Raw genomic sequence first — 26,123 nt, 5'->3', positions numbered from 1 at the left:
TGGAATTTAAAGTGTTTAGGAGATCATTCAAGGTTCCATATTTCACTAATTATTCAATTATTATCTATTTATAACCGACTATTCATGAGATTTATTACTACACACGTTCTCTTTCAAAGGAAAACTCCACAATGCGCTGCTTGCATAAAAAGTTTGCAACTGTCTGCCAAGCAAAAGATGACATTTGCTCCGGCAACAACAGCTCCGCTATATATTCCACACACAAATCCAATGACAAAATACAGTCTAGAACAATCACTTAATGACTCACAAATTCACTTTTCAGGAAAAATTTACCAAGATATAACTACAAAGACCACATAGTGGAAGTACTCAATATATATATGAATCAAGAATATGGTAGAAATTATTACTTTTGCTATATTTCATGTGTTAAGCAAACTGAAATATAATTGATATATATCACATGGCAAGTACACATATTTGGAATTCTTGAACATTTCATTTCACTAAATACAGTATAATAAAATGAATATATTTATAATTATATACAAATAAAGATAGTGCTAATTCACTGATAAAAACTTTGAATTTTGGCAGTTTCAAAAAGTGATTCATCCAACACCTTTACATAAAATAATACATTTTGACCTTTCTTGGGGCCCTGTTACATAAAACTTGAGGATTGATTTGAGGGCTGATTTGTGATTGATCAAACACAATAATCAATGCAACCAATCATAGAAATCAGCTTTACAATCAATCACCAAGCTTCATGTTTCAGGGTCCAGACAGCAACATTAAATAAATGTAGATCATGTAGAAGGTAAAATCACTAAGATCTCTTTACCTTCAAGCCTCTTTTAAGTTTTGGTGAAGCCCCTAAATTACATGTCACCATTCAAATTCATTACTACATTTATACAAATAGATGTCCCAAAACTTTAGTGGATATATTTTCACATTTTAAAGGAACATTTATTTTGAGCAGATGCCTGATGAAAATACAATATTTGTGTGTTTATTTAAATATACAATACCAATTCTCAAATATAGAATTGGCTGAAAATTGCTTTATACAATATTGTATAAAGCTTACTTATATAAGACAATCACTAAATTTGTAAGAAAAGCCTTTATAGGAACTATTTTATAGAAAACTATGACAGTACTGAGAGAGTGTGTGCTCGGTATAAAAAATGAAAATTAATATTTTCACAAAGAAGCAATGGCTTAAAAGATTCAACCGTCCCCATACTTTTGTAAGATTGGAATGTAAGGTGATTCTCAGGTAAAATTTGAATCAGGCAACTTGTCAAAAGTCTGGGCTACATCTTTAAACATGAATGCTGCTTTAAAGGTACGGTAAAAGACAGTACCATAGTTACAGCAAACAATTATTTCATGAGAAAGTCTTTTAAATCAAGGTTAATTGTCAACATATTATCATACATCTAGATCTGGTACATTGATGTAAAACTTATCTTTTGTAAAATCATGAAAACTCGGCTCAAAATCGATATTTCTGATGTTCACTAACACAGAAAAGCATATGTGGGACAGTGTATTCATATTGCTTCGAAAAATACCCGACATTTGACAGAATTTTGTCTGTGCTTATTTTGCTAATTTCTTAGCAATTACACATTTTCTACCAGAGCTATTTGGCACATATTTTTTATTTATACATGCAAATAATTTGGTGGTAATTTCATTGGATTCTGTTCGAACTCATTTTGAGATAGTTACCACAACAGGGCCCCATTTTACAAAGAGTTGCGATTGATCCAATCAATCGCAACTATGGAAAGCCAGCAAAGTCAACATGAAATGCATGTTTGTTACAAAAAATTATAGATATGAATGTATATCCATAAATTCATTGATTTCTTGACAATTTGGTGTGTTTCCTTTGTTTACAAAGGACATTTTGACAATTCCTGTAAAGAAATTATGACACTGATGGATTTCCATAGAGTTACGATTGGTAACTCTTTGTAAGACGGGGACCTGGTATTTATCTTTGAGGGCGCTATGCATCTTTTCATTCAGCTTTTCTGCATTCCCCATTACTTTGTCTACGGCGAAATAAAATGTGAAAGTTGGTAATGAAAAGACACTTGCAGGATTCCTGCAGAAAACATGCAACTCAGACTTTTCACAAGGTGCCTCAGTGACCCTTTACCAAAACTTTCCATGGGCATGACTTAATTCACAGAGTTTGAGAGAAGCATAAATTCGCAATTGTAATCGGATATTAATCGTTGAAGAATTTGATCCTCTCACATGTCTCATGTACATACACAAGAGAAAAAACATATAATTCAAACTTGACTCTAAAGTCCAAATTTTACAAGGATAGAATAGGAAGTGAATGATGGAATCCACAATTTCAATCATCCGTAATCATTTTCTATGACTGCTAAATTGGTATCAATGAAATATATTGAAAGTCCATACGTCTTACTGTTCAACTTAACTCTTTGAGCAACCTTATCAAGAAAAAATAAATGTAAATATATCATTGCAGGATGTTAAAATTTCATGTTGAATAATATTGGGGTCAGCTCAGAACAGGTTGCATTTTAGAAATGAATATGGCGATGGTGTTCACCTCATCATCTGAAAACAATCTCACAATTACTGAAAAGAACCCTTTCGTGGCAAAAGAAGGTTGCTACTAATTATGTCATAATTCTGAAATTAAGCCTTAGTCCCAGCTGTCCACATAATATTTACACTTTGAGATACAAGGCGTAACATCCCAATGGCAACATGTGTTTCATGAATCAACTTTTATTATTATTTTTTATTACTATTATAGTAATATTATTAGAATTTAGGCATGAATGAGAGGGATAATATATATGGTATGCGCAGGATCAACTCATTACAGGACACTTCCAGTAATGGATATAACAGTATCTACTAGTTTGTCCTGTTCCATCATTCCCACTGCATTCACAGCTAAAAGATATCGGGTTAGAGCCTGTTGTTCTCAATAGTGCTCTGGCTCCATTCAACGTTGAACACGAAATGCCTGTTAAGATCTCCGTCTGCAAACAAATGAAATGATATATATTTCAGTACGTTAGGAGACAAAATGTTAGTTCATATGAAATAGGTTGTGCAGATTTTAATTGGTGATTGGTGAAAACACCATTACATGACCAAAGCTGCAAGGAATTGCATTTGTTTTTATTTTGACATCACCTCAGCGATATATACACTGACGTGACTTACTCACTTGGTAATTTTTTCATGTATTTTCCAATCTATTTCAATATTCAAGTCTTGTTATTAAGGTTGCTCCAGTAGTAACTGATATACTGCAGTCCTTTAATTCCCTACAGCATAAATTAACTTTAATTAAATTAAATTCAAATTTTACAAATACAGAAAATAAACGACCGAAAGACAGACATTTTCAAACAAATGAGAAGAAAACATAAACAAAACATATGGCTTACCACTCCATCTGAGGAGACTGCATTAGTGGTTGTTGTTGTTTGTGTTATTGGAGATCCTTTATTCAATGTTCCATAAGAACATTGTGCAAGATCCGACATGCCAGATGCCCCGTCACTGCCATTGAAGCCCCGGGGACCTTGCATTTTACTTATCGTCTCTAACTCTTGGTAGATACTCTCATTGTACTCCATGAACTGTGTCATAAATGACTGCTGTACGACACTGATATCGCTGTTCAATATTGTGATCTGCCAACGGAAATCGAACAATATCAACATTAAGGACTAAAAAAAACATTTTTAGTTTTACCCATCAAATGGGCAGATGATAAGATAATAGTGATTATCAGTGGCAGCAATTTTATGTTGCCATAGTTACGTACGCTATATTATTCATGAGTCCACTGTTTCGAATTAATGAGTGCACTCTTCAAACAGTGGACTCATGAATAAAATGGCGTGGATAACCATGGCGACAGGCGTCAATATTGCGCACTGTGACAAAAGCGCGCATCAGCATTGGATATTTTTTAATATACTTTAATAATTTAATTATACTGAAAATCTACATAAACGATGGACTCAACGGATAGTTTTAAAAACCACCTGTGTGAATTCGGGCCTATAGGTCACCACCCCACTCTGTTTTGAGATGTCATAGAATAGGTCAATGTGTGAGTGAGCAGACTGAGGGAGCTGGAAAATTTCATGAAAATATCATGGGGAAAGTCTATTCTATGCTTAAAAGAGTCCTGATTATTGATTTATAGAAGAAATTGGTCTAAATTTGGCCTTTTGACATAAAATAAAATTTTTCTTTACTAAAATGCCAAATTCAAAAGGATGAAAGGAAGAGATTGAGAGGGGGAGGCATGTCCCCCTGATAAGGGGGGGGGGGGTGCCTTATCATGCTCTATCTATGTCAACTTAATTAAAATAAATTTATTGCGGCAATTACCACCATATTAATCATTCTGGGCCTCGGATGTTCCTCCTTCTCTTGAACAATAATATTCAGTAATCATAAGTGACAATAAAATTAAAATTGAATGAGTCTTCCAATAACTGCTGCTGCATATTTCCCCCAAAGTCGATATAGCAAATAAGAAAATCTAATTTCAAGCCTACCACATATAAAGATAACAGTACACTTGGCAATTTGTAGAAAATGACTATATAAACTGACCTCATCATCTTGTTCTTGATTAACCCCTTTAATACTGACAATGTCCAGGCTATGTGTTTGAAGGCTACCTCTCAGAGATTTCACCTGCAAAAAATAATTGATAAATACAATGTTATTTTTTCTAATAATGCATGGCCATACACAGAAAATTCAAACAGGGGGGGGGGGCAGGATGCGTATTTAGAAAATACTCAAAAGCAAATGAGTGAAGGGACTGAGCTTGTGATTGGGGCTCTTATGCATTTTGTAAAGTGAAACTGAAGGATTTTCAGACAAAAATGTAAGATTTCAAAATTTCTAGGGGGGCAACTACCCCCTGCACCCCCCCCCCCCCCCCCCCGGCTGCATACAGCCATGTAATAATGTATGGTCCACTCACAAAATCTGTAAGTCTGAGCAATTTAGTTACAATTATTTTATCAAGACAGCTCAGGTATGTTTGTCAAAACAATCATTTTCAAATGATTACTGATATGTTTAAAATATGTTGAAACAGAGAACATGATAAGGCTTCGAGCTGATATATATATGTCAATGCTCAGGCCAAATAGCAATAAGAACTAATGTAATATTTCAATTATAATGGAATGATTAATAGTATCAAAGTCTATGAATTAGCATAAATAAGTTCAAATTACGGTGAGATTGATACCTTTGAGAGTGATCGACTATACAATTTTGTAGATTGCAAAAGAACTAATATCGGGGGGGGGGGGGGGGGATTGGGGTATATACCCAACCCTTGTTTTGAGATCAGGGGTCCGTTTCATAAAGCTGTTTGTACATTAAGAGCGACTTTAAGAACAACTGGTGAACCTTTCTTAAGCGCTAAACCATCGCCAAAGAACATTTTGGTGTATGTCATTTACCACAAAAAAGAATGACCAGTCGTTCTTAAAGTCGCTCTTAAACTAGGAACAGCTCTACGAAACACCCACCGGTTTAATTAACCCAGGTCCATGTATAGAGGATAAATTTGACATCCAGAAGAATTTTTTTTTTTTCTGGTAAAAAATTTCTTCTGGTGTCATGTACATGTGCGATTCTTGTCAGCGCATGAGGGCGCTCTTGCGTAATAAAAGAAGTCTCAAGGTAATTTTATGAATTATTGTCTCTATTTCCATTTTTTTTAATTTTATATTGTTGATGGAGTTGTTGTGATAGTCATATCAGGAAGGGTATTTTCTTAAGCTTCCCCCATCCCCTCCCTGATATGACACTGGCATTACATTCTTACCTGTCCATCCAGATTATGTGTTTGATTCTCTAGTACTGTAATCTAGGAGAAAGAAAAATCAATAAACATGCATTAGAATTCAGAATTACCTTCACATGAGTGTTTTCCTTGCTAAATATACCTTACCTACAAAAAAGGGGAGGGGCATTACATCTCTCCGTCTTCCAATATATGCATCTGAGTCAGGTTGATGCAATGGCAGGTATAACCCAGCTGGATACAATATCATTTCAAGGTCCATATTGTCTGTGCAAAGTTGTGGGCCAGTCCAAAATATTGTAATATTTAGAAGCAAGATTAACCCCTGAGTTGGCAATTGGGGCAATTGGAAAGCAAAGGCTCCACAGTCTAAGTCACAGAATTGACAATAGTTGTTGTCAAATGAAGGTTGAAATCATTATCAATATTGAATTTAGGGGTAACATTTTAACTATCAACCACATTGAATGTAACTACCGGTAATGTTTTAATAACTTCAGCTGTTTTGAACACTGAATAATGTTTACCTATCCCAGTGGTGATACAAAACTGGCTTCTGCAACAATTGCTCTGGGCTTATTTTTGTCTGCACCAGGTTCATCTACTTCTATTCAGTCTCATCCCATATGGCCTTGTCCTGCTTCTACTACAACCAGTTCATCTACTAACCATTTGGTCTAATTGCCATTTAGACCATATACCATTTTGACTCATTTCCAGAATAGGCTATATAATACCAATTTCATCTAATATGCGTTTGGTCTAACACCAATTAGTCTACAGGGTTAGATCAACTGCTTATTTACCACATTTTCATTCGACAAAGTAAAATAATAGGTACATGAAGTGGAAACTGAACCAAGTGGGCATTAGACTAAATAAGAAATCGACAGAGAGAGTAGGAGACCAAGTGCAGTGTTGATCGAACAGCAGTTAATACCAAACTGAGAGTAACCCAGGGGGTGTTTCACAAAGATTGAAGTATGGCTTAGAGTCGCACTTGAGTACATGATATGTAGCACACAATCTTATTGATCAATAAGCAGCAGTGCGCGTCCTCTTGGCATGATCTGACCAATGCCATCATGCCTTTATAACGCACGCAACTAGGCATCTAGGTGCAACTCTACATCATACTTGAACTTTGTGAAACACCCGCCTGGGTTAAGCCCATGTTGTATAGACTATCTAAGAGGTAGACCAACTACTTGTAGACCAAATGAAGATAAAATGGCACTTACCCTATTTAAAAATGCAACCTGGGTTGAGATCGTGCTGGATGACTGGTCAAGTGCTGTTTGTGCTTTGGTGTTTACTCCAACAAGTTCTCTATCCAACTCCAACAGAGATTCATTTACCCTCATCAACTGATAAATACATGTAGAGAAAAAAAAAGAATGGATTTTAACATTTCTTTTAAAAAGTGTGTGGTATAAGCAATTAATGTTCGTAGACTGAAGAGGTACGGTAGTGCAATTGACAAGTCTCTAGTCTAGAGTTTAACCACATTGTACCAGGTCCTAATCCATGCCGTAGCGGTAATGTCATTTGGTAAGGTATCATTTCTCATTTGCCACTCTCGACCCTGGAAAGGTAAATGGGTATCTGGCAAAGAATTCATTCCATAAATTGCTGTGCCCTGTAGGAGGCTTCTAGGCTAAAGCCAGGGTAAAAATGTCCAAAGTATTTTGGAAGTGCAGGGAGGTGGTAGAAAATAATGTGGTATGACCCATATAATAACAGAATATCATTATTTTGATGATCATCAATAACTTTATAATTTCCATTACGGTAATACCTGATTAAGAGAAAAATGATGAATACACCCTTTTCTTTTCAACTTCATGATATATGCATTTTCTTGTATACTCCTGTTAAACAGTATCATGCCAAGCCCAGAGTAAACATAAATCTTTATATTTCTAGCTACAATTTACACTGATAATATCACTTACCATAAACGTATTTTGTGCCACTCTAATTTCCAAAGATGCATTCTCATTTCCAGGGTTTATAATGGCCATTTCGAGTCTCTCAATCTGCAATTATATAGAAAAAATCATATTCCATATCATAATATAAATATCAAAAGTCATGATTATTATGTATTCTACTTGATCTTTAGATATGATCAGGCCTTCAATCTTTAATTATCATTGCAAATGTTTCTATGGATCAAACATTTAAATGAAATTATGAAATGCAATGCTACAAATATGGAATCATACGTAAAAACTGCACTAGTGTTATTTTCAATCAATCGTAAAATTTAGGAGCGCTCATCATTTGTCATGCAAAAAAAAAGTTTTGCCTTCCTTCAATCATCTAATGTTTGAGGAACAGGAAATTATGCTTGTGAATAATATGAGATGATTTATCCTGACTGCTCAAACTTGAGCATAACACGATGGCTCAACATGGCATAATGTCAAATGGTGGCTGGGAAGCTACCATTAAAAGAACGTATCATCAGTATCAATTCATGAATTCACACACAAACCCACAACCACACACAAACCCACACCCACATCCCTTTAATAGCCAAACCCAACAGGGCCTACTTGTACCCCCAGTATCATGTTATCAATTAACACACAACCCACACCCACATCCCTTAGCCCCACTATCATCACACACACACACAAAAAAAAATCTCTCATCCAATCCCAATAGGGACCTATCATCAGTATTGTGTTATCAATTAACACACAAACCCACACCCACATCACTAAGGCTACCCCAGTATTATGTTATCAATTCACACACAACCCACACCCACATCTCCTATCTAATCCCAACAGAGACGCATCATCTGTATCATGTTATCAATTCACACACAAACCCACACCCACATCCCTTAGCCGGGCCCCCAACACAGGGCTACCACGAGTGTCATATTATCAATTCACACACAACCCACACCCACATCCCTTAGTCAACAACATACCATCTGCATTATTTTCATCAAAACCCACACCCACATCTCTTCACTATCAAATCCCTACATGTGCCTTTCAGGTGCATCTTTTAATTCTTACAAACTCCCACACCCACATCATCCTACTTCCAAATCTCAACAGGCCATCCACATGCATTTTGTTAATCCATAAAAAAAAACACACCCACATTCCTCATTAACCCTGCCAGGGAGATGAACACACACACCCACACACACCCTAACCAGACCAACAGACGAACCTTCAGACCTACCTTTTGCATCATACTGTTGATGAGATTATTCTGATCGTCCACTTGCTGTCTGAGTTGTGCAATAATATCGCTGCTAGATTCATTCTGAGTCCGAGCAGCTGTCTCACCTGCTGTGAATAAAAAAAATTCCAGTGAATACCCAAATGGATTTTATCTTGGGAAAAAAATGTTTGAAAAAGATGATTACAGCATACGTTATAAAATTGTATTTTAAGTTTAAGAAGCTAGTTATTATGTACATGAATTCCAACTTCATAAACACTTATTGTTTATAATATTGTTAAAATATTGTTAAATTGTTTATATTTTTGTGATATAGAATATTCAAGACCCCCACCCCAAGGCCATTTGTTACAGTATCTGAATTCTATTAAAATTGAAGATTGAAAGCGACCTTAAAATCTATGCCCTATACGTAGATTAAAACAGATTCCAATACTGTATGCAGCGTATGTTAACATGTACACCACATTATTTGCTTTATAATAGAGAAACTCATCAATACAAACCTTTTGAAGTTATTGTGCCAAGTAAAAGCAGCACGAAGAAGACGATGAGTGCGATAATAACAGCTATCAATAAGAATATTGTACAAGGATGCCGGAGCACTGAACCGATACAACTACCAGGACTCTTATGTTTGACAGGGTCGGACTGACTTGGGTATGTTCTACTGTCATTGTCTTCATCCCTATAGCTGTCATACAAGGGGTTGGTTTTCTTCCTGCATAAAACAAATAATGACTTATCAATACATCAATATCATTATTCCCCAAGGAGTGGAGATTGTGCATACACTGTAATGTGGGTAAGCCAAACCACAGTGAAAAGGTATACATGAAGTGATTAGAGACATAGCTCTGATGTGGTAAGCATTATGTAATTACGGTAAGCAAAATATTATTATATATTCTATAATATGTTCTCTGTAGTATTGGATACTTCAGGCATTATTTCAAATAAACACAAGCATCATCTCTATATATATCTTGCAAAGCAATAAATAGATATTGCCATGCCCCCGGATGAAAAGGAAAAGGTTACAGACTTATCATGTCACTCAAAACATACAAGCTTGAATCAAATATACATTATTAGTGTGGGTACAGTAGTAATTCGTTACAATACAAAGGTACATGTAGGTTGTGACTGTAGTATGAATGCATGGTACAAAATCCTGAACTTTGATCAAGTACATGTATACACATTTTACTGGTATATAAATTATGCCCATTGTATGAAGAGAATTCATGCTCAGTTCCACATTTGCTCTTTTCTCTCTTACTTTGTCATTTGTAAATTGTAATAATGGTGTTTATTCTTTCATTAGACCTGAACATGCCATGACATGTTCTTAACCTATCAATCCCTAGAATGGGGGGGGGGGGGTATTATGGCCCCTCAACATTTTTCGGGGTGAATATGTACTGTAATGTGACCTGGTTGGCGACACACCATTGCATGTCTATTTGGTTTCAAAGTCTCGCACAACACTTGAGGCCAACTTTGCAACGTCCGGGTACTGGGTTACAATATTAAGCAACATTATGGAGGTGCATGTCAGCCCAAAAATTGCTCTACAACATGATTTAATGTTGAATTCCAATTATGCAAATGATTTTTTCTAGATTTGTAACATTTTTACTTTTTACTGTTTAAAATCATTTAATTTCATATTATTTATTGAAATAATGTCACAAACAATTTATCTTGAAATACAATTAAAAACAAGAAGTAAAAAAAGAAATACAAAATAAAATTTAAAAACAATAAAATGTATAAAAATCAAGACATTTTGATATAAAGATACCTATTTTTATGTTTGTTTGATCTGAATCGCACTAGAATCTAAACAATATGATATCATATCGCTGATATGATATCAGCCATTCCATTGTATTATCAATCTAACTTCCTGTCAGTCGGCATGTTTGCCTTAGAGGAGTTATCTATCTGTTTAATAACTGGTGCATGACTATCCAAATATACCATCAGTAAATGGAAATACCGTAACAGTGCATGCATGCATTACTCAATTCAATATATCAATATATTCTAATTATTCTATTTATGAAAGCAAACAATCCTTATGACTGAAAAGTCTTGACAAAATTTATATTTCAATCATGTGTCTTAACAACTAAACCTAACCTATTTGGCCAATGTTACACTCTCATAATACTGATTAAATTTTCATACAGACATCAAGTTGGTATGAATTTCATTGAAAATGAAATCATCCTCCTTCTCTTATTATTAATCTTTTTCCAAGATATGTGTCAATTTTGTCAATGAAGCCTGTCTTTAGTTCTGGTAAGTGCCCCTAATTTGCTACTATTCCAAACTATTCCAAGTTGAAACTGATGGGATATTCATCAAAAGGTACTCTTTATTCACTTTCTGGAATTTAAGCAATAATCGAAGAGAATGAGGTAGCGCACCCTTTTCCCCCTAGAAGCTCGAATTAAGCGTTGCGCAAACCACCATCATCACGAGTCCTATGGGAGACTTCTGTCTGTGTAGGTGGAGAACTGAGAAAATTCAGAAAACGTCAAAAGACGCCTCCAAAACAGCAGATTCTCAGTCTAATGGTAATACATACCGTGGTTTCCTTTCAATCGATTCTGTGAGTTGAGCTAGTGAGTTTGTAGTACTTGATTGTTGGAAGAGAATAGCTTGATCTGCTTCTGTGTGTGAAGTCGGAAGACTGTTGGGTGAACCGTATACCGAAGGCTTGCTATTTTGCCTCTGCAGGGACGACCGATTGACTTCTTCGTAGAAGTGGTGACCGTGGTGATGAGACCTTCCATTGTAGGCAGGTGGATTCTTATACGAAGGTGAAGCTGTAATACAAAATAAAAAGGAAAAAAAAGATAAACCATAGACAGAGAAAAACCTTTTCTTAAGAATAAGATGAAGTGAATTCTGTTTACTTGATGAAGTTCAATACGGTTAGCAATTGGTCCATTTCTCTTGTATTTTTCTTACAACATTGGTGAATAAGCTTGATTGTTTGTATAATTGACCACTGAACACTCAACTTTGACGGGCGAGTAGGCCCTATACGATCTTCCGTTACGATACTAGACATTGAATACTTAACTGGATTCAAAGGCAAAAAATGACAATAAATAGTGAATCCCTATAGTCCATGCAGCCACTTTGGGCAATTACAGATCAAGTATATGCTTATCTTAAAAGAGTGATCATTATGCATAATTCAATTGCCTCAATTTGGTCACAGTGTGACAAGAATGTAAATGTGAAACATGGTCCATTGGATAAGAATCATGTATGTTAATGATTCAAGGATATTAGCTATGTTTTTTTCTTCTCTTTCTATATTTGGCAGATACAGGGTAATTATATAGTCTGAATTGGTGATCCACATTTGGTGGTATACATGTATCAGATCGTAGGTAGGAAGAATGGATAGTGGATACTGCAAATTCAATGCAACATACAGATACACCTTTCAAGGACACGCACTATTCCTTTTATAAATATAAAATGGAAGTCTAATAGCTATAGGAAATTGGCATGAAAGAAACTCATGAAAAATAACAAATGGTGTCATGTAGACTTCCTTATAATGTGGCAAACTATGTGCTGTTCAACTCATCATTGTGACAGTGCAAGCTGTATTCTGGTTTTATCATTGGTAATTTCACATGTCCAACAGCAAAAAAAATGGATGAATAAATAAAAAAATAGGCATTACACGCAAGGGCCACAGTACCAGGCAGGTGCACCCCTGATAAATAGAAAAATAATAACATGCAATACTCATATCATTTTACTTCAATTTGGAAGAAGTATAATTGTCTTTTTTCATAGTTTCTTAGCACAAAGGCCTGCTTAAAAGAGGATGTATTCCTATACCCATAATGACCATACAACACTCATTATAACATCCTCTATTCTGCTACTGGGAAATGATTCACTTTTATGAGGTTAACACACTTCTCTCTATTTTTTTTTTTGGGGGGGGGGCTGGGGCATTTAACTTTTTAACCAAAAAAAGTCTGTGTTTCATTTGGGTAGATATTTATGTATTATGATCAGAGTTAATTACCACACATTTCACAACTCAAAAAAACTATCCTTGTTTTCACAAAGTGTCTGAAGATGAAAGTGCACTGCAGCCAAAAGAAGTAAGTTTTTAAGTCAATAGCCTTCAGATTTTCAGGACTTTCAACCACTTTATAAGGTGAATGAATTAAATATTATGACAGAAATTATACCAAACATTTTTCTACATTTTTTAATTTCATTTGCATGATTTTTAAAATGAGCTTCAAACACAATCGTCACTTTGTGAAAACACAAAATTTGAAAGCTTCAACGTGACGTATTCCCATAAAGCCACAGTTCGCAGCGGCCAACGTGTTAACGTACGGGATTTATACTACTTGTTATTGCTACCACATCACTGCATGTACATGTATACACAAACCAACATTTGCTCTTCAAAGCAGTGCATGTAAAATTTCTTCTCTGTATTTTCTTGATGAATTTATTGCTATTGTTGTGTACATTTTATTGATCTAGATTAGGCTAAATTTGGTCTAAAACTTTGTGAAGTATTTATATTTAATAGGAAGAGATGTCCCAAAATGCACCAAAAAAAAAATAACTGTACAACAGTTTTTCTCACTACCATTACCTAACTTTGCGAAAAGAGTTAAGAAATTTGAAAATATATTTTCTTGTTGTAGATATTCATATAAAAAAAAAACCCACAAACAAACTAGTATAGATATACCAGTAATCTGTTTGAAGCATGACACTTGCCATATGTTGGTGAGGGAAAAAAAATGTTTATGTTAAGTACAAGGTACACTGCAGTACCAACTAACATCTAAATCTGATGGTACTGCTCAAGGAAAAGTCAGATTTTTTATCAGTTTTGAATTTTGGACATCTGTCACTGTCATCATAAGACCTGCCCAAGTTCAGGATATGATCTCTGTGTATGTAGCTTTCTGACATCCAATCACTTAATTTGTATGATAATTATTCGAAATGATTTTTGGAGAAAAAATACCATAAACATCCAAACTAAAATTTTACAGAGTCAACAGCTGAAAAAAGATTCAAGGGCCACTACACATTCTGTAAGATTGGAAAGTTTGTAGATGTTGATACTCTTTTCTAATTCAAATTAATGAGCCATTACCAGAGACTAAATAGGCTTACATGTAAATCAATTATCCATTATCGACCTGTTGTATTTAAGTTGTATTTACTGATTATCTCTGTATTCGTATGTATAATTAAAAGTCAAGTTCACCTCAGAAAAATGTTGATTTGAATGAATAGAGAAAAACAAACTAGCATAATGCTGAAAATTTCATCAAAATCTGATGTGAAATAATAAAGTTATGACATTTCAAAGTTTCGCTTATTTTTCACAAAACAGTTATATGCCCAACTCAGTATATATGCAAATGAGACAGTCGATGATGCACTTCACTCACTGTTTCTTTTGTTTTTTATTGTTTTACTTTGAATTATATAATATTTCATTTTTTACAGATATTACATTAAGGACCAACTTGACTGAAACATATAGTATTAAACAATGCTAATTCCACATGTTCAGGGAGGAATTAATAATTGTTGTTTCACTTGACAATGAGAAAATAAGAATATTTCATATAATAAAATACAAAAGATATAGTGAGTGGATGACATCATCAGTCTCCTCATTTGCATACTGATCAGAATGTGCATATAACTGTTTTGTGATATTAAGCAAAAATTAAAATATTTTTCTCATTTTACATCCAATTTTGATGAAATTTTCAGTGTTGTGCTTGATGGATTTCTCGCTTTCTATTCAAATCCACTTTTTGTTGGGGTGGGCTTGTCCTTTAATGTATGTAATGTTTTCACTTTCAGTTTCCTCGTTGTTCTTTTACTTCAAATATCTTGTGCATTCTTTCTTACTTAGCGCTTTGAAACGTCCATATAAGGCGCTTTATAACTGTTGTATATTATTCTTATATATTAGACAGACATGTGCAGTAATTAAGTACTGTATCAGTTAGCTCCCCCCCCCTTTTTTTCTCTCTCTCTCCCTTACACACACAAGCTCACACATCTTCCTTCCTTCCTTTCAAACTCTCTGTTTCTGATTAAAAAAAACATGTACTTTAAATATAAAAGTACGTAGAGACCAAATTCCACAATCTAAGATTGAATATTATTCCTATTCACAATTGAATAGGTGTCAAATTATGATGAATCTCAGTAACATAATGCAATTGTTTTTGTGGTCTTTTGTCATATGACTAAACTCAATACATTTTGTTTTTTTGGTAAAAGTAAATTGTGAGATACGATTTTGTGTCTTTGGTCATGATATTGTTGTTGACCTGTAGACCTTAGGATCTTCCTGCCAGGAAACAGATTGCTTCAGAGTGATCTTCCTTTTGGTGCTTTCAGACCGACTTGGAAAACCAAAAACCTGGTATTCTCTGATCTACAGGTAACCCAATCTTAAAATAACTGTTATTCTGGGCAGTGTGAAAGTGAACTGACTCATAATATTCTCAAAAGAAAACCCTTACCAAATAGTAGGTACTTGTTAATGAGAACTTGCAAACCAAAGGTTGCAGGTATTCTCACAGCGTGAAGGCAAATTACAAGAACTTTCCCATTCAGTGCATTGCAGTGCGGGTGCTGTAGGGCACTTTGGTTGTTTTGCTGAGCGAGTGATTTTGATTCGCCAGGCTCTGCTACTTTAGCCTTTAGCCAGGGCACTCGGTGTTGTTCTTTTCCTCAACGCATCCTAAATGGACCTGCACAAAAACAGCTCGGTACGGCGATCACTACTTAAAACGCACACTGCCTTAACCAGTTCAGCAGCAAGCAGTGAGAGAGTACTTGCCTAAAGGCTACTGCCACTGGGAATGTAATGCGCAAGCTCAACAATAATGCTGAATATAATTATCTCTGTTTTGTGGCTTCAACAAGTTCTCATAGTATTTATGGGTATTTTGATGACCGAGTCAGTGTGAAAGCCCCTTTGGTTCCATTATCATAATCGCTATGTAAGCTGCTTCATTTGGTATTCCTCCGGATGTAGTATACAATGAATAATTCCTTCCTGAAGCACTGCTGGGAATGCCAAAAATCTTCCTCTCAAGGTAGCTAGATTTTTTAAATTTAAAATGAAAGGACCCTCTCTAATTCAAGAAATCAAATTGACGGATGGGAAATGCCAGAAAATATAAATAAGAAATTTTGTTCCTATGAGCTCACAGCAGTCAAAAACCCTGTTCATATTACTCCCAAACTGCAATATGATACTAACTTCTGTAATAATGCTTCTATTTTATTTCTTTACAATCATTGCAAAACAGAGAAACATGTGATATAGGCAGACTACAGTGGGCACGAAGGTCAGTCTAGCCCTGCTTTCCCCTAGCCCGTTTTGTATATAAAAAAAGGTGAATACTAGTCTATGAGGGGAAAAATAAGACCAAGAAGGACAGAGCTAGCATACATTAAGGTAGCAAACACTGGTATACAGATCAGCGGTAAAGAGAGAGAGAGAGAGAGAGAAGGAAAGGATAAATGGTGAAATATGATATCAATTTCTGAATATGTCAAAATACATCACAAAATTATATAAAAGTTCCCTTTTTTTGCTCACTCATTTTGCTCCCTCACAGTTTATCAGAAAATTTCTCCACATATATGCCCTGTCTGGCCCCTCAACATATTTGCATCATTATAATTATGCTGCTGGTAGCAAAGCACTATCTAAGCTAATCATACCGTACATGTACATCCTCTGCAAATTAAAATAGTAAACACATGATGCATTAAATACATCTATGTGGTTTTCAAATGTGTCAAGCATGTGCATGCAGTTTATGTTTTGAAATGCAATATATTATACAATACAAGCATCTCTTCTTCTTTTCATACAGAAAATTATGAATAGCTTTGTCAATGAAAAGCTACATGTATCCTGATTAGTCTGAAAGACAAGCTGGCCTTGAAATTTGCCTGTAATCAAACCAGCTTCTAAAACACAAATATTTTGCCAAATCATGTGATACAACAGTTTGGTTAGCCACCAGAGACAGAATTAGTTAATGAGTAACTACAATCCATTGTAATGATTTACACACTTCTTTTCCTTGGATAGTAGCCAGATCACATCCTTGACCATGAATACATAATATTCTGTTTGTATTCAGGAGTAACTAAACAGTTCAAATGCCCTGGCTTGAAGGTTTATTTGTCTAGTTCACCTTAAACTGGTCATTTGAAAAATAGCAAACTGCTTAAGCGATGTCACTGACCTACCTAACATGTAGGTTATCTTTGTTCTTCACACAATAACTGTATGTATGGTATCCTATCTGCACATATTTGCGAAGGATCTTGCAAGGGTATATAGATAATATAGTCATACTGTAGACATTGCTGCTTACTTGGAATACCCTCATTTTCTGTATCTTATAAGTAAAATTGTAGATCCCTTTACTTTATGAATGCATTATTGATATTGCTTTTCATCAGCTTTGTCCTATTCCTTAGGGAAATGCAAAGTGTATGGAAGGGGTCTGGCCACTAAAAATACATCCCTATGTTACTTATGATTTTAAATCACAGGCTTATTAACTTGTTTGACCTGGTAGTACATATATATAAACTGTAAAACTAACCAAGGGCCCAGGTTTATCACAAGGGCTGCAGAACAAGTGAAGGAGGGGCTGACAAAACAACAAATCAGATGATCGCTTTGACATTTTGGTTATTAAAACAGTTTTGGATAAAAACGGAGGGCTAGCAGCTAGGCCATGGGAACGATTTTTGAAGAGAGGATGCTGATTTGGAGGGAAAAAAAAGGTTCTTGCTCCAAAATGAAGGTGATTTTAGTATAATTTCTACTTTTTAGCATCTCAACCTGATTTCCAGGGGGGGGGGGTGCTGCCTATGGTGTATAACACATACATAACCCCCGCTTCCCAGGGCCCTATGGGCTAAAGCCTCCCACCACCCCTTCACCCAGGGCAACATGAAATGAAAGGTGAATCATTAAACACAAAACTGGATGCTTACTTGCTTGCCCTGTTGATAAGTTAGTTTCCTCTGTTCTTTGTCTTGGAGCTGGAGCGGGAGGGACTGCCGGTGGATCCTGCGGGAGCTGGGTGAATTTCAGTTGATTCCTCATCTCTATAGAATCAGCATCGAACGCAACGGGTGAAAGTTCATACGGATTCTCATCAGGCATCTGCTTGATATTCAGGTTTGCTGGTTTCGCTAATGACATGGTGACAGTTGGTCAGGCATCAGACACACGGCAAAAATGGAGCTGCACAGAAGAGTGAGACACACATGCATATATGTTATTATGTTTCATTCTAAAAGAAGTTGATCAATTTACATTTACCAGAGCTATATCCCAGACATGACGAATCACTCCCCCAAAATGAGAGACTTGCACTCTTACACAGTAAAAATGCAGTTTAACATTCTATACAATGTTGTTTACTTGTGAACCTAACTTTGTTTAACAGCTTAAAAAGTCATGTTTATTTATTGAGAATTACACATTTAAAATCAAATTTTGTTGTTTAAGATTACATACACCTGTTTAAACAACTACATGTACTGTAAGGTTCATATAGTAAAAGTGTGTTTAACTGTAGAGATTTGTAAATTATAATCTACAACTGAAAAAACAAATCGCGGAAATAGTTGTGTGTACACGTAAGGTAAAAACATCAAGCGCATTCGTTTGGATGAAAATCTAGTTGCCTGTGAATTTTATACTTGCTTTTGATTGCAAACCTTTTTTCTGCAATGGGCCACAGATCTAGAGGTATAATGGATGTGTACAGATTTTACATTTCCCTGAGTGGCACAAGCATCTTGGCTTGTTTATCACTCTTTAAATTTAAACACGGGAGTTTACATTGATACTGGATAATTATGGTCCTAAAGAGAACTCCCTAAAGATATGATATCTCACTGGACACTGGAGGGGGAATTTGGAAGGGATTCGGTCCTTAATACAGCTAATTACTACATAAACTATGATCATGATAAAAATCTCTGATCTTCTTCATTTGCATCATGGTAGCTTCTTTAGGTAGGAAAGTCCAAAATCATGATGCAAATTGATGCCAATGATATCATGATTCACATGCTATTAAATTACCTAGTAAAAGTATTTTGTCATTGTCTGTAGTGTACGACTATCATTGGTTATACATGTAATTAACAGTGAATTCAATAATTGAAAACAATAACACCAATATCATCTCTATGAATTTTCATTATTATTGAGTAGTACATCTAAATCTATTTATTTTCAATCTTTGAATTTAATTCTTTGAATTCCTAGGAGTAAAATCAGCCACTTTGAATATTCATGTGATCAAATGGAGGTCAAGAAGAATATGTTTGGCTAAGTGATTCCTAAATTTTATTGTTTATTACAATAAAGTGTCCCCATATCCCATAAATTTTGTTATTTTAATTTCAGGACTGTTTTTTTTATCTTGTCATTGAACTAGATATCATTGTCATTGGCCAGTTGGCATATATTTGGTGGGAGGGGACTCCCGGGCTTGCAGGCTCTGGCGCACACCAACCACCCACCCCCCCCAAAAAAAAAAAATAATAATACTAATGAATAAATAAATAGATAAATAAATATATAATTAAATAAATAATCCATGACAAAATAAGGTGAAGTATGATTCTATTACTGGAATGTCAAGTGTCATAAGGAAAAATCATCATACTCACTAAATAATGCATAAATATACATGTAATCTATCATCATGTTCACAATTTGCTTGCACATGGCGAGTAGCTATGGCCGTACTACTACCAGTGTACCACTAAAATTGCCAGTATGCTATGCAGTACTACTCACACACTACTACTAGTACGAGGTTAGTATTATTATGATGCAGTACATGCTCATCATGATCATGATCATAGTAAATTAGCAAAACTACGTCACTGATCAATTGCTACTATATAATTACTATACAATATACAATTTTTAAATAAACTTTAAAAAAGATTCAATCATATCAGGAATATCTTTCACATAATCTAAATACTAAATTCTACTACTCTGCACTTATGCATGCATGCGCATGTACAGTAATAAAATGCACACATTCGCTCAATGACAAATGACATGCATGCATGACTAGAATTTTCTGTACTTACCGCATCTTCCCTGAATCATAGTATTCAAACGAACGAGAAAAGAGGTAAGGTTGTCAAGTACTTTATAGCACAGAAAACCCAACAATATCCTGGTTTTCAATACATTTACTATATTCGCCTGACTGGTTAATAATAATAAACAAAACGGAGTTGGGTGTGTGCCACTGTACTTTACTTGTGCATGCATGCGAGTTTGGCGGAATATAATTATACCTGTAGTATAGTCACTCAGTGAGTGAGTATAACATAAACATAAAGTCACGTGACTGGATGAGGTTTTGCGTCACTACCAGTATCATCCTATCATCGTCAATGGCGTAACCCCCCCCCGTCCCCAGGTAGGCGATCATTCCTCCCCCCCCCCGGCCATCGCCACCCGCATGTTGATTCCTAGTTTTTCGGGAAAGGAAGGGTTTGATATTATTTTAGGGGGCCTATAAGCAATACCGGGTTTTTTTTTTTTTTTTTTTTTTTTTTTGGGGGGGGGGGGATAATCCCGAACATTCATTGAGATCTTCCTGAAATTCTGGGGTAATTTAATTCTGCTAACTTTTGAATTTAAATCCCTCACGAATAGGCCTATATACCTCCGGGTACAATAAGCAAAACAAAAAAATACGAGGGGGTACAGCATGGCATATTGTGATAAAGTCTCATTAAAGTCTCGAGCGAGCAAGTAAATATTGTCACCTTTTTTATATGAAAATCTATTGATTTTAATTGACACAACAGCTAGGCCTATTCAGAAAACTATACATTATTTCTTTTATCGTTTCATCCCCCCTCCCTATGCAGTGAGGGCATAATCAGAAGAGAAAAAAAACATTATGTTATGGTAGGAAACAAACTACATGTAGCCTACTTCAGTACTGAATAGTAGTAGCATCGATAAATACTTAGCTTATTCAAATCCCAATTAAAATCCAAGATCGATTTGTTGATTCGAATAAATTTAGAACATTAGAAAAAATAAATAAAATAAAATAATAAGCATACACTAAAAAAATCATTGAAATCACTGACATGCAAGCAGATGCGTAGACAGGAATACCGTCGTTTCTACATGGGGATTTATTTAACAATTTCTGACATTTTACTATCATCTCCATGAGTGGAACCATGGACCTATCCATGGTGGAACCAACGCAGTTCAGCGGAACAATCAAAATACAGAGACTGAAGCTTTTAGTTTAGCAGATGCGTCGCTTGACTATATAATAATAGTGCATTTTTCATTGGGATGTAGGGCCTATTTTGCCCCCCTAAAAAAATGATAAATAAATATGAAAATAAGTGGGGCCGACAATCATACTACATGCTTCATTTCATTCTCACTTTTACTATCATGCTAAAACCCCGGGCTAAAACTTTAAGTCTGATATTGCTCATGTTGCTGTTCCTATATGCAACTTGATTTCAAATCCGAAAGACTGTTTTAGCCACTTGCTGGTATGGAGGTTGCTGATTTAATGGGTGATTTCAAGTCCGGTGTTGGCGTTGGTGTTGGAAGCACAATTTGGATTGCTTCCCCCTATAGCTCCAAAACCTATTCTGAGAGTTTGTAAAACCATGGACCTGCGTAGTAGGTCCAGGGCCCGGGGGGGCCACTTACATTGACGAGTGCATGGATACCATGCGCGACCAAAAAAACACGTAAAAAGGATGTCTTTTTCACGATAGGGCACGTTACTTACGTAACGTGATAAGGGTGTCAAAATCACAAAAATAATGAAAAAAGGGTATCTATTTCGCTAGGAAAATTACGTGTTTAGGGTCGAATATGCAGGGATGATAAAACAAAATTAAAATGTTTTATAAAGGATGCCCCAACACTTCGTGTTTAGAGTCCGATTTGCGCGAGGTGTAGAAGGTGGGGTCGTACTAAACCAAATAAATTAAAGACGAAGACCGAAGGACCCGTAACAATAAAACATTCCTGTACTTGTTTAGGGGTTCATTTCAGGAAATATTTGCCAAGAGTATCGTTTTATTTCCAATACTTGTTAAGGGTAGGGTTTTAGACGCCAATACTTGTTAAGGGGTGCATTTTTAGAATATGGAAATTACGTGTTTAGGGTGCTTTTCGAGACCCCATGGTCGCGCATGGTATCCACTCGTGAATGGAAGTGGCCCCCCCGGGGTCCAGGGTAAAACTGAACCAGATCACATTATTGACATCTCAGCAACTAGTGAGTGACTTTTCAGGACCATCTTCATTATATGTTCAGTGTTATACTCGTGTAAAAATTGACCTAACACCAATACCAAAAGGTCAACACTGAACTTGGAATCACCCCATTGTTTGGGATCGTACAAGTTTACCGTGTTTTTTTTTTTTTTTTTTTAATTAATGGCCATCACGCTTCATGATGGTATCAAGTTGTTATACGAGCATTAGGCTTATACACACTTAAAATGTTGGGCAACATACTGTCCACTGTGTTGGGTAATGTATGTTGGTAAATATATATATAGACAAGTATATATATATTCTGGGCAATTATTATCCAATGGAGCAAATTTATTACCCAATTATTATTTTTTATTACCCAATTTGAACTGATTTTAACAAAAAGTTGTGTGAAAAGTATGTTGCCCAGTGAGGGTAAAAAATTGGGCCCTTTTTTGCCCAACCTTTTTTAAGAGTGTACGCAACAATAGTACATTTAATACTAATAAAATTATGATATATAATGCACCAAAATCCACTCTGCGCCGTGCACAATGAAAGAAAGAAGAACATAGATAGCAAGAAATACAAGACAGAATAAAGGATCTCAAGTACAATTATCTTGCGCTTATCTTCATCATCTTGAGGCAGCACTTATACTGGAAGAAATAACAATTTAATTTTTAGAAAGTATCAAAGAAGCAGGCATGTCTTCAGGTAATTTATCAACAGAATGCTGTCTTGTATACCAAGGAAATGAAAGCTGGCTAGCTTGTACAATTTTCTATTCAGGGATTTGAAGAATTGGACCGCTAAACGAAAAAAAAAATTGAAAATAATTTTATTCATGAACTAGTGTGAGATAACAGAACCATCAACCACGTGGAAGTCAAGAAATAATTTGATGCGATTCTTTATGACTTGAAACCATGCAGGGGCGGGTCCAGCTTTTTTTCAAGGCCGGGGGTGACCAGAATGACCATCACCCGCAAGCCGCGAAGCGGCGAGCCGTTTTTTTTTATTTGTTATTTTGAACCCCCATAAATGTGAAGTCCACCCAGAGAAATGTTGATTTGAATAAATAGAGAAAAATCAAATTAGCATAATGCTAAAGATTTCGTCAAAATCGGATGTAAAACAAGGAAGTTATGACATTTAAGTTTCACTTATTTTTCACAAAACAGTGATATGCACAATAATCAGTGACATGCAAATGAGACAGTTGATGATGTCCTTCACTCACTATTTCTTTTCTTTTATTGTTGAATCTTGTATACAATATATAATTTTGTACAGATTTGACAATAAGGACCAACTTGACTGAACCATATAGTATTAAACAATATTACTAATTCCACATTTTCAGAAAGGTATTAATCGTTGTTTTACTTGACAATGAGGAGAAAATTAGAATGTTCTATATTTCATATAACATATTACAAAAGAAGTAGTGAGTTGATGACATCATCAGTCACCTCATTTGCATACCGACCAGGATGTGCATATACTGAGTAACAGTTTTGTGAAATTCAGGAAAGATTTAAAATTTCATAACTTTCTTATTTTGCATCCGATTTTACCGTTTTAATGACATTTTCAATGTTATACTTGTCGGATTTTTCGCTTTTTTATTCAAATCAACTTTTTGTTGGGGTGGACTTGTCCTTTCAACCTGAGGGACGTAGATTCGATTCCCAACGATGGCGTGTTTTCCTTCAGCAAGAAATTTACCTACATTGTGCTGCACTCAACCCAGGTGATGAGGTGAAGGGTATGAAGAAATTCCTCGAATAATGCTTCAGCGCCTGTATGGCGGCTGGGCTACAGCCGGGTAATAATAAATAGACTATATATGGTAGCTGCGCTATATAAAATAATAGTCCATATCATTATCATTATTATTATCATCATCACCATCATCATCACCATCATCATCATCATCATTATAATTATTATTATCATTATTATTATTATCTGACAAGCGAGCAAAACAGGCATTAAGGCACATTTATACATTTCTTGTTGCACTGATTTGTTTGTCTTTTAAAATCATAGTATTTATATCCAAGCGAGTGCGGCAATCTAGTGAAAGCTAGATAGCAGTCTCTATGTATATAAGCATGGTAAATACCCCAGTTCCATTTTTCAGTTGCCCGCGGCCCCCTTTTTAATACAGGACAACTTTTTGATTAAACAGTATTTCTTTTTTTAAAGAAAACATTAAGAATCACAATATTTACAATAGATTGGCATATGATAACAAAATTAAAAACAAAAAACATAAATAGAATACCAATATTAATATATTTTACATGATGTTCTGCCTTAAGTGAGTACAATTTTACATCATAATCTTAATTTACTTTAGCGACATAAACGTATCTAGAGTCCCTCCATTTAGTGGGACTCAAAAAGTGGGCCTACCATATAGGCCTACATCATGTAGAGAGGCATATACATTGGCGGCGGAAGCCAATATATATATATATATATATATATATAGGCCTATGCATTGTACCAATATTAATTGTTCTATTATAAATATTGCCGATCATTGTTTTGTACGGCCCTGAATGATTCATATTCAAGATTCCCACAGACTAAGGAGACAAAATCCTAAAGATATTGGCCTATATGGCGCCAAGCCAGTATACGTTTTGAACGAAGACAAACACAATACGCGAGGCCTATATTAACAATTGCACTAGCAACAGTTATATATAGTATACTCCGCTAAATAACGTTAATAAACATTATATAATCTACCAGAACATACTCACTGCTTCCAAACTCAGCTTCAAAACTTTTAGAGAAAGCAATTGGCCTCTTACTTGGAAATAATTCAGGACAAGAGTGCAGAAAATGAAGTAGTTTTAACGCTGTCAAAAAAGCGACGTAACTGTATATAACTATGCACCGACATGAACAAAATTTAGCCACACAGCAAATGAAAACAACAAAACTATACACAATAGCAAGTGAAACAGAAAGCTATTGATGTTCACTGAACCTTAAACCCACACTGATTTAACTTTAAAGCGAGATTTACTGTTAACCGATGACCCCAAATGATCGTGACAAGCAAAGTAGTATAATTAAATAGTGTCAACAGATTGTAAAACGATTTGTAGGAAGCATAATTATATCATAGGCCTACATGTAGATCGGTGGACTATGTCCCGTTCGCACTATATACAAAAACAAAAATATAACTGCAGATCAGGCTATAGCTTAACCATTTTAACATGATATTAAACTTCCCCATTTTATAATTGTGATAATTCAAAACAAGAAACGGGCAAGAAACACTTAACAAAAAGAATCATCGTTATTTTAACACAAAATAATCAATAAGATTATGATTAATAAATGACGCATAAACATTTCGCAATACTTGAATCCTGCCTGTTCTCATTTTGATGCAAACCCAAATAGTTGGCGCGTTAATTCGTGAGTAAAATATTGTTTTAAGAAATGGAGCCTAAAATTCAATCAACGGAAGCAGGGAACACTGAGGGGCGCACTTGCCCCCATTCCCCTCTTTTGATCAAAATTTTAACACAAACCGTATCGTATTTAATAAGGCCCCCAGATGTGTCCCATTTTGGAAGTGAGGGAGTTTTTTTTCTGCGTGTCATCTTTGGCGGTGGTTGTGGGGGGGGGGGGGTAGGTAGCATGTTCAGGAGTGATAACACT

General features: G+C 35.4%; 1 protein-coding gene across 5 annotated transcripts; it reads right to left on the bottom strand.

Moving 5' to 3' along the window:
* Positions 1-833: 833 nt before the first annotated feature.
* On the bottom strand, positions 834-25,376 carry LOC129264386 (uncharacterized). Of its 5 annotated transcripts, none has more exons than XM_054902257.2 (11): positions 25,208-25,376; positions 18,128-18,380; positions 11,646-11,886; positions 9,553-9,767; positions 9,044-9,153; positions 7,789-7,872; positions 7,075-7,200; positions 5,855-5,896; positions 4,618-4,701; positions 3,432-3,680; positions 834-3,017 (listed from the first exon to the last, which is right to left on the bottom strand). In XM_054902257.2, exons 2-11 carry the CDS (start codon positions 18,336-18,338, stop codon positions 2,844-2,846), a joined length of 1,536 nt encoding a protein of 511 aa, XP_054758232.2. In that variant the 5' UTR covers positions 18,339-18,380; positions 25,208-25,376; the 3' UTR covers positions 834-2,843. The 5 variants fall into 5 exon arrangements, with proteins under 5 accessions (XP_054758232.2, XP_054758233.2, XP_054758231.2 ...); XM_054902258.2 differs by having other exon boundaries at positions 25,259-25,336; XM_054902256.2 differs by lacking the exon at positions 25,208-25,376 and adding an exon at positions 20,258-20,494.
* Between the last annotated feature and the right edge of the window lie 747 nt (positions 25,377-26,123).

Source organism: Lytechinus pictus, chromosome 7 (assembly GCF_037042905.1).
Source record: "Lytechinus pictus isolate F3 Inbred chromosome 7, Lp3.0, whole genome shotgun sequence".
NCBI classification, from domain to species: domain Eukaryota; kingdom Metazoa; phylum Echinodermata; class Echinoidea; order Temnopleuroida; family Toxopneustidae; genus Lytechinus; species Lytechinus pictus.
The sequence above is the reverse complement of the archived record's forward strand: the minus strand, read 5'-3'. Positions and strand labels throughout refer to the sequence as shown.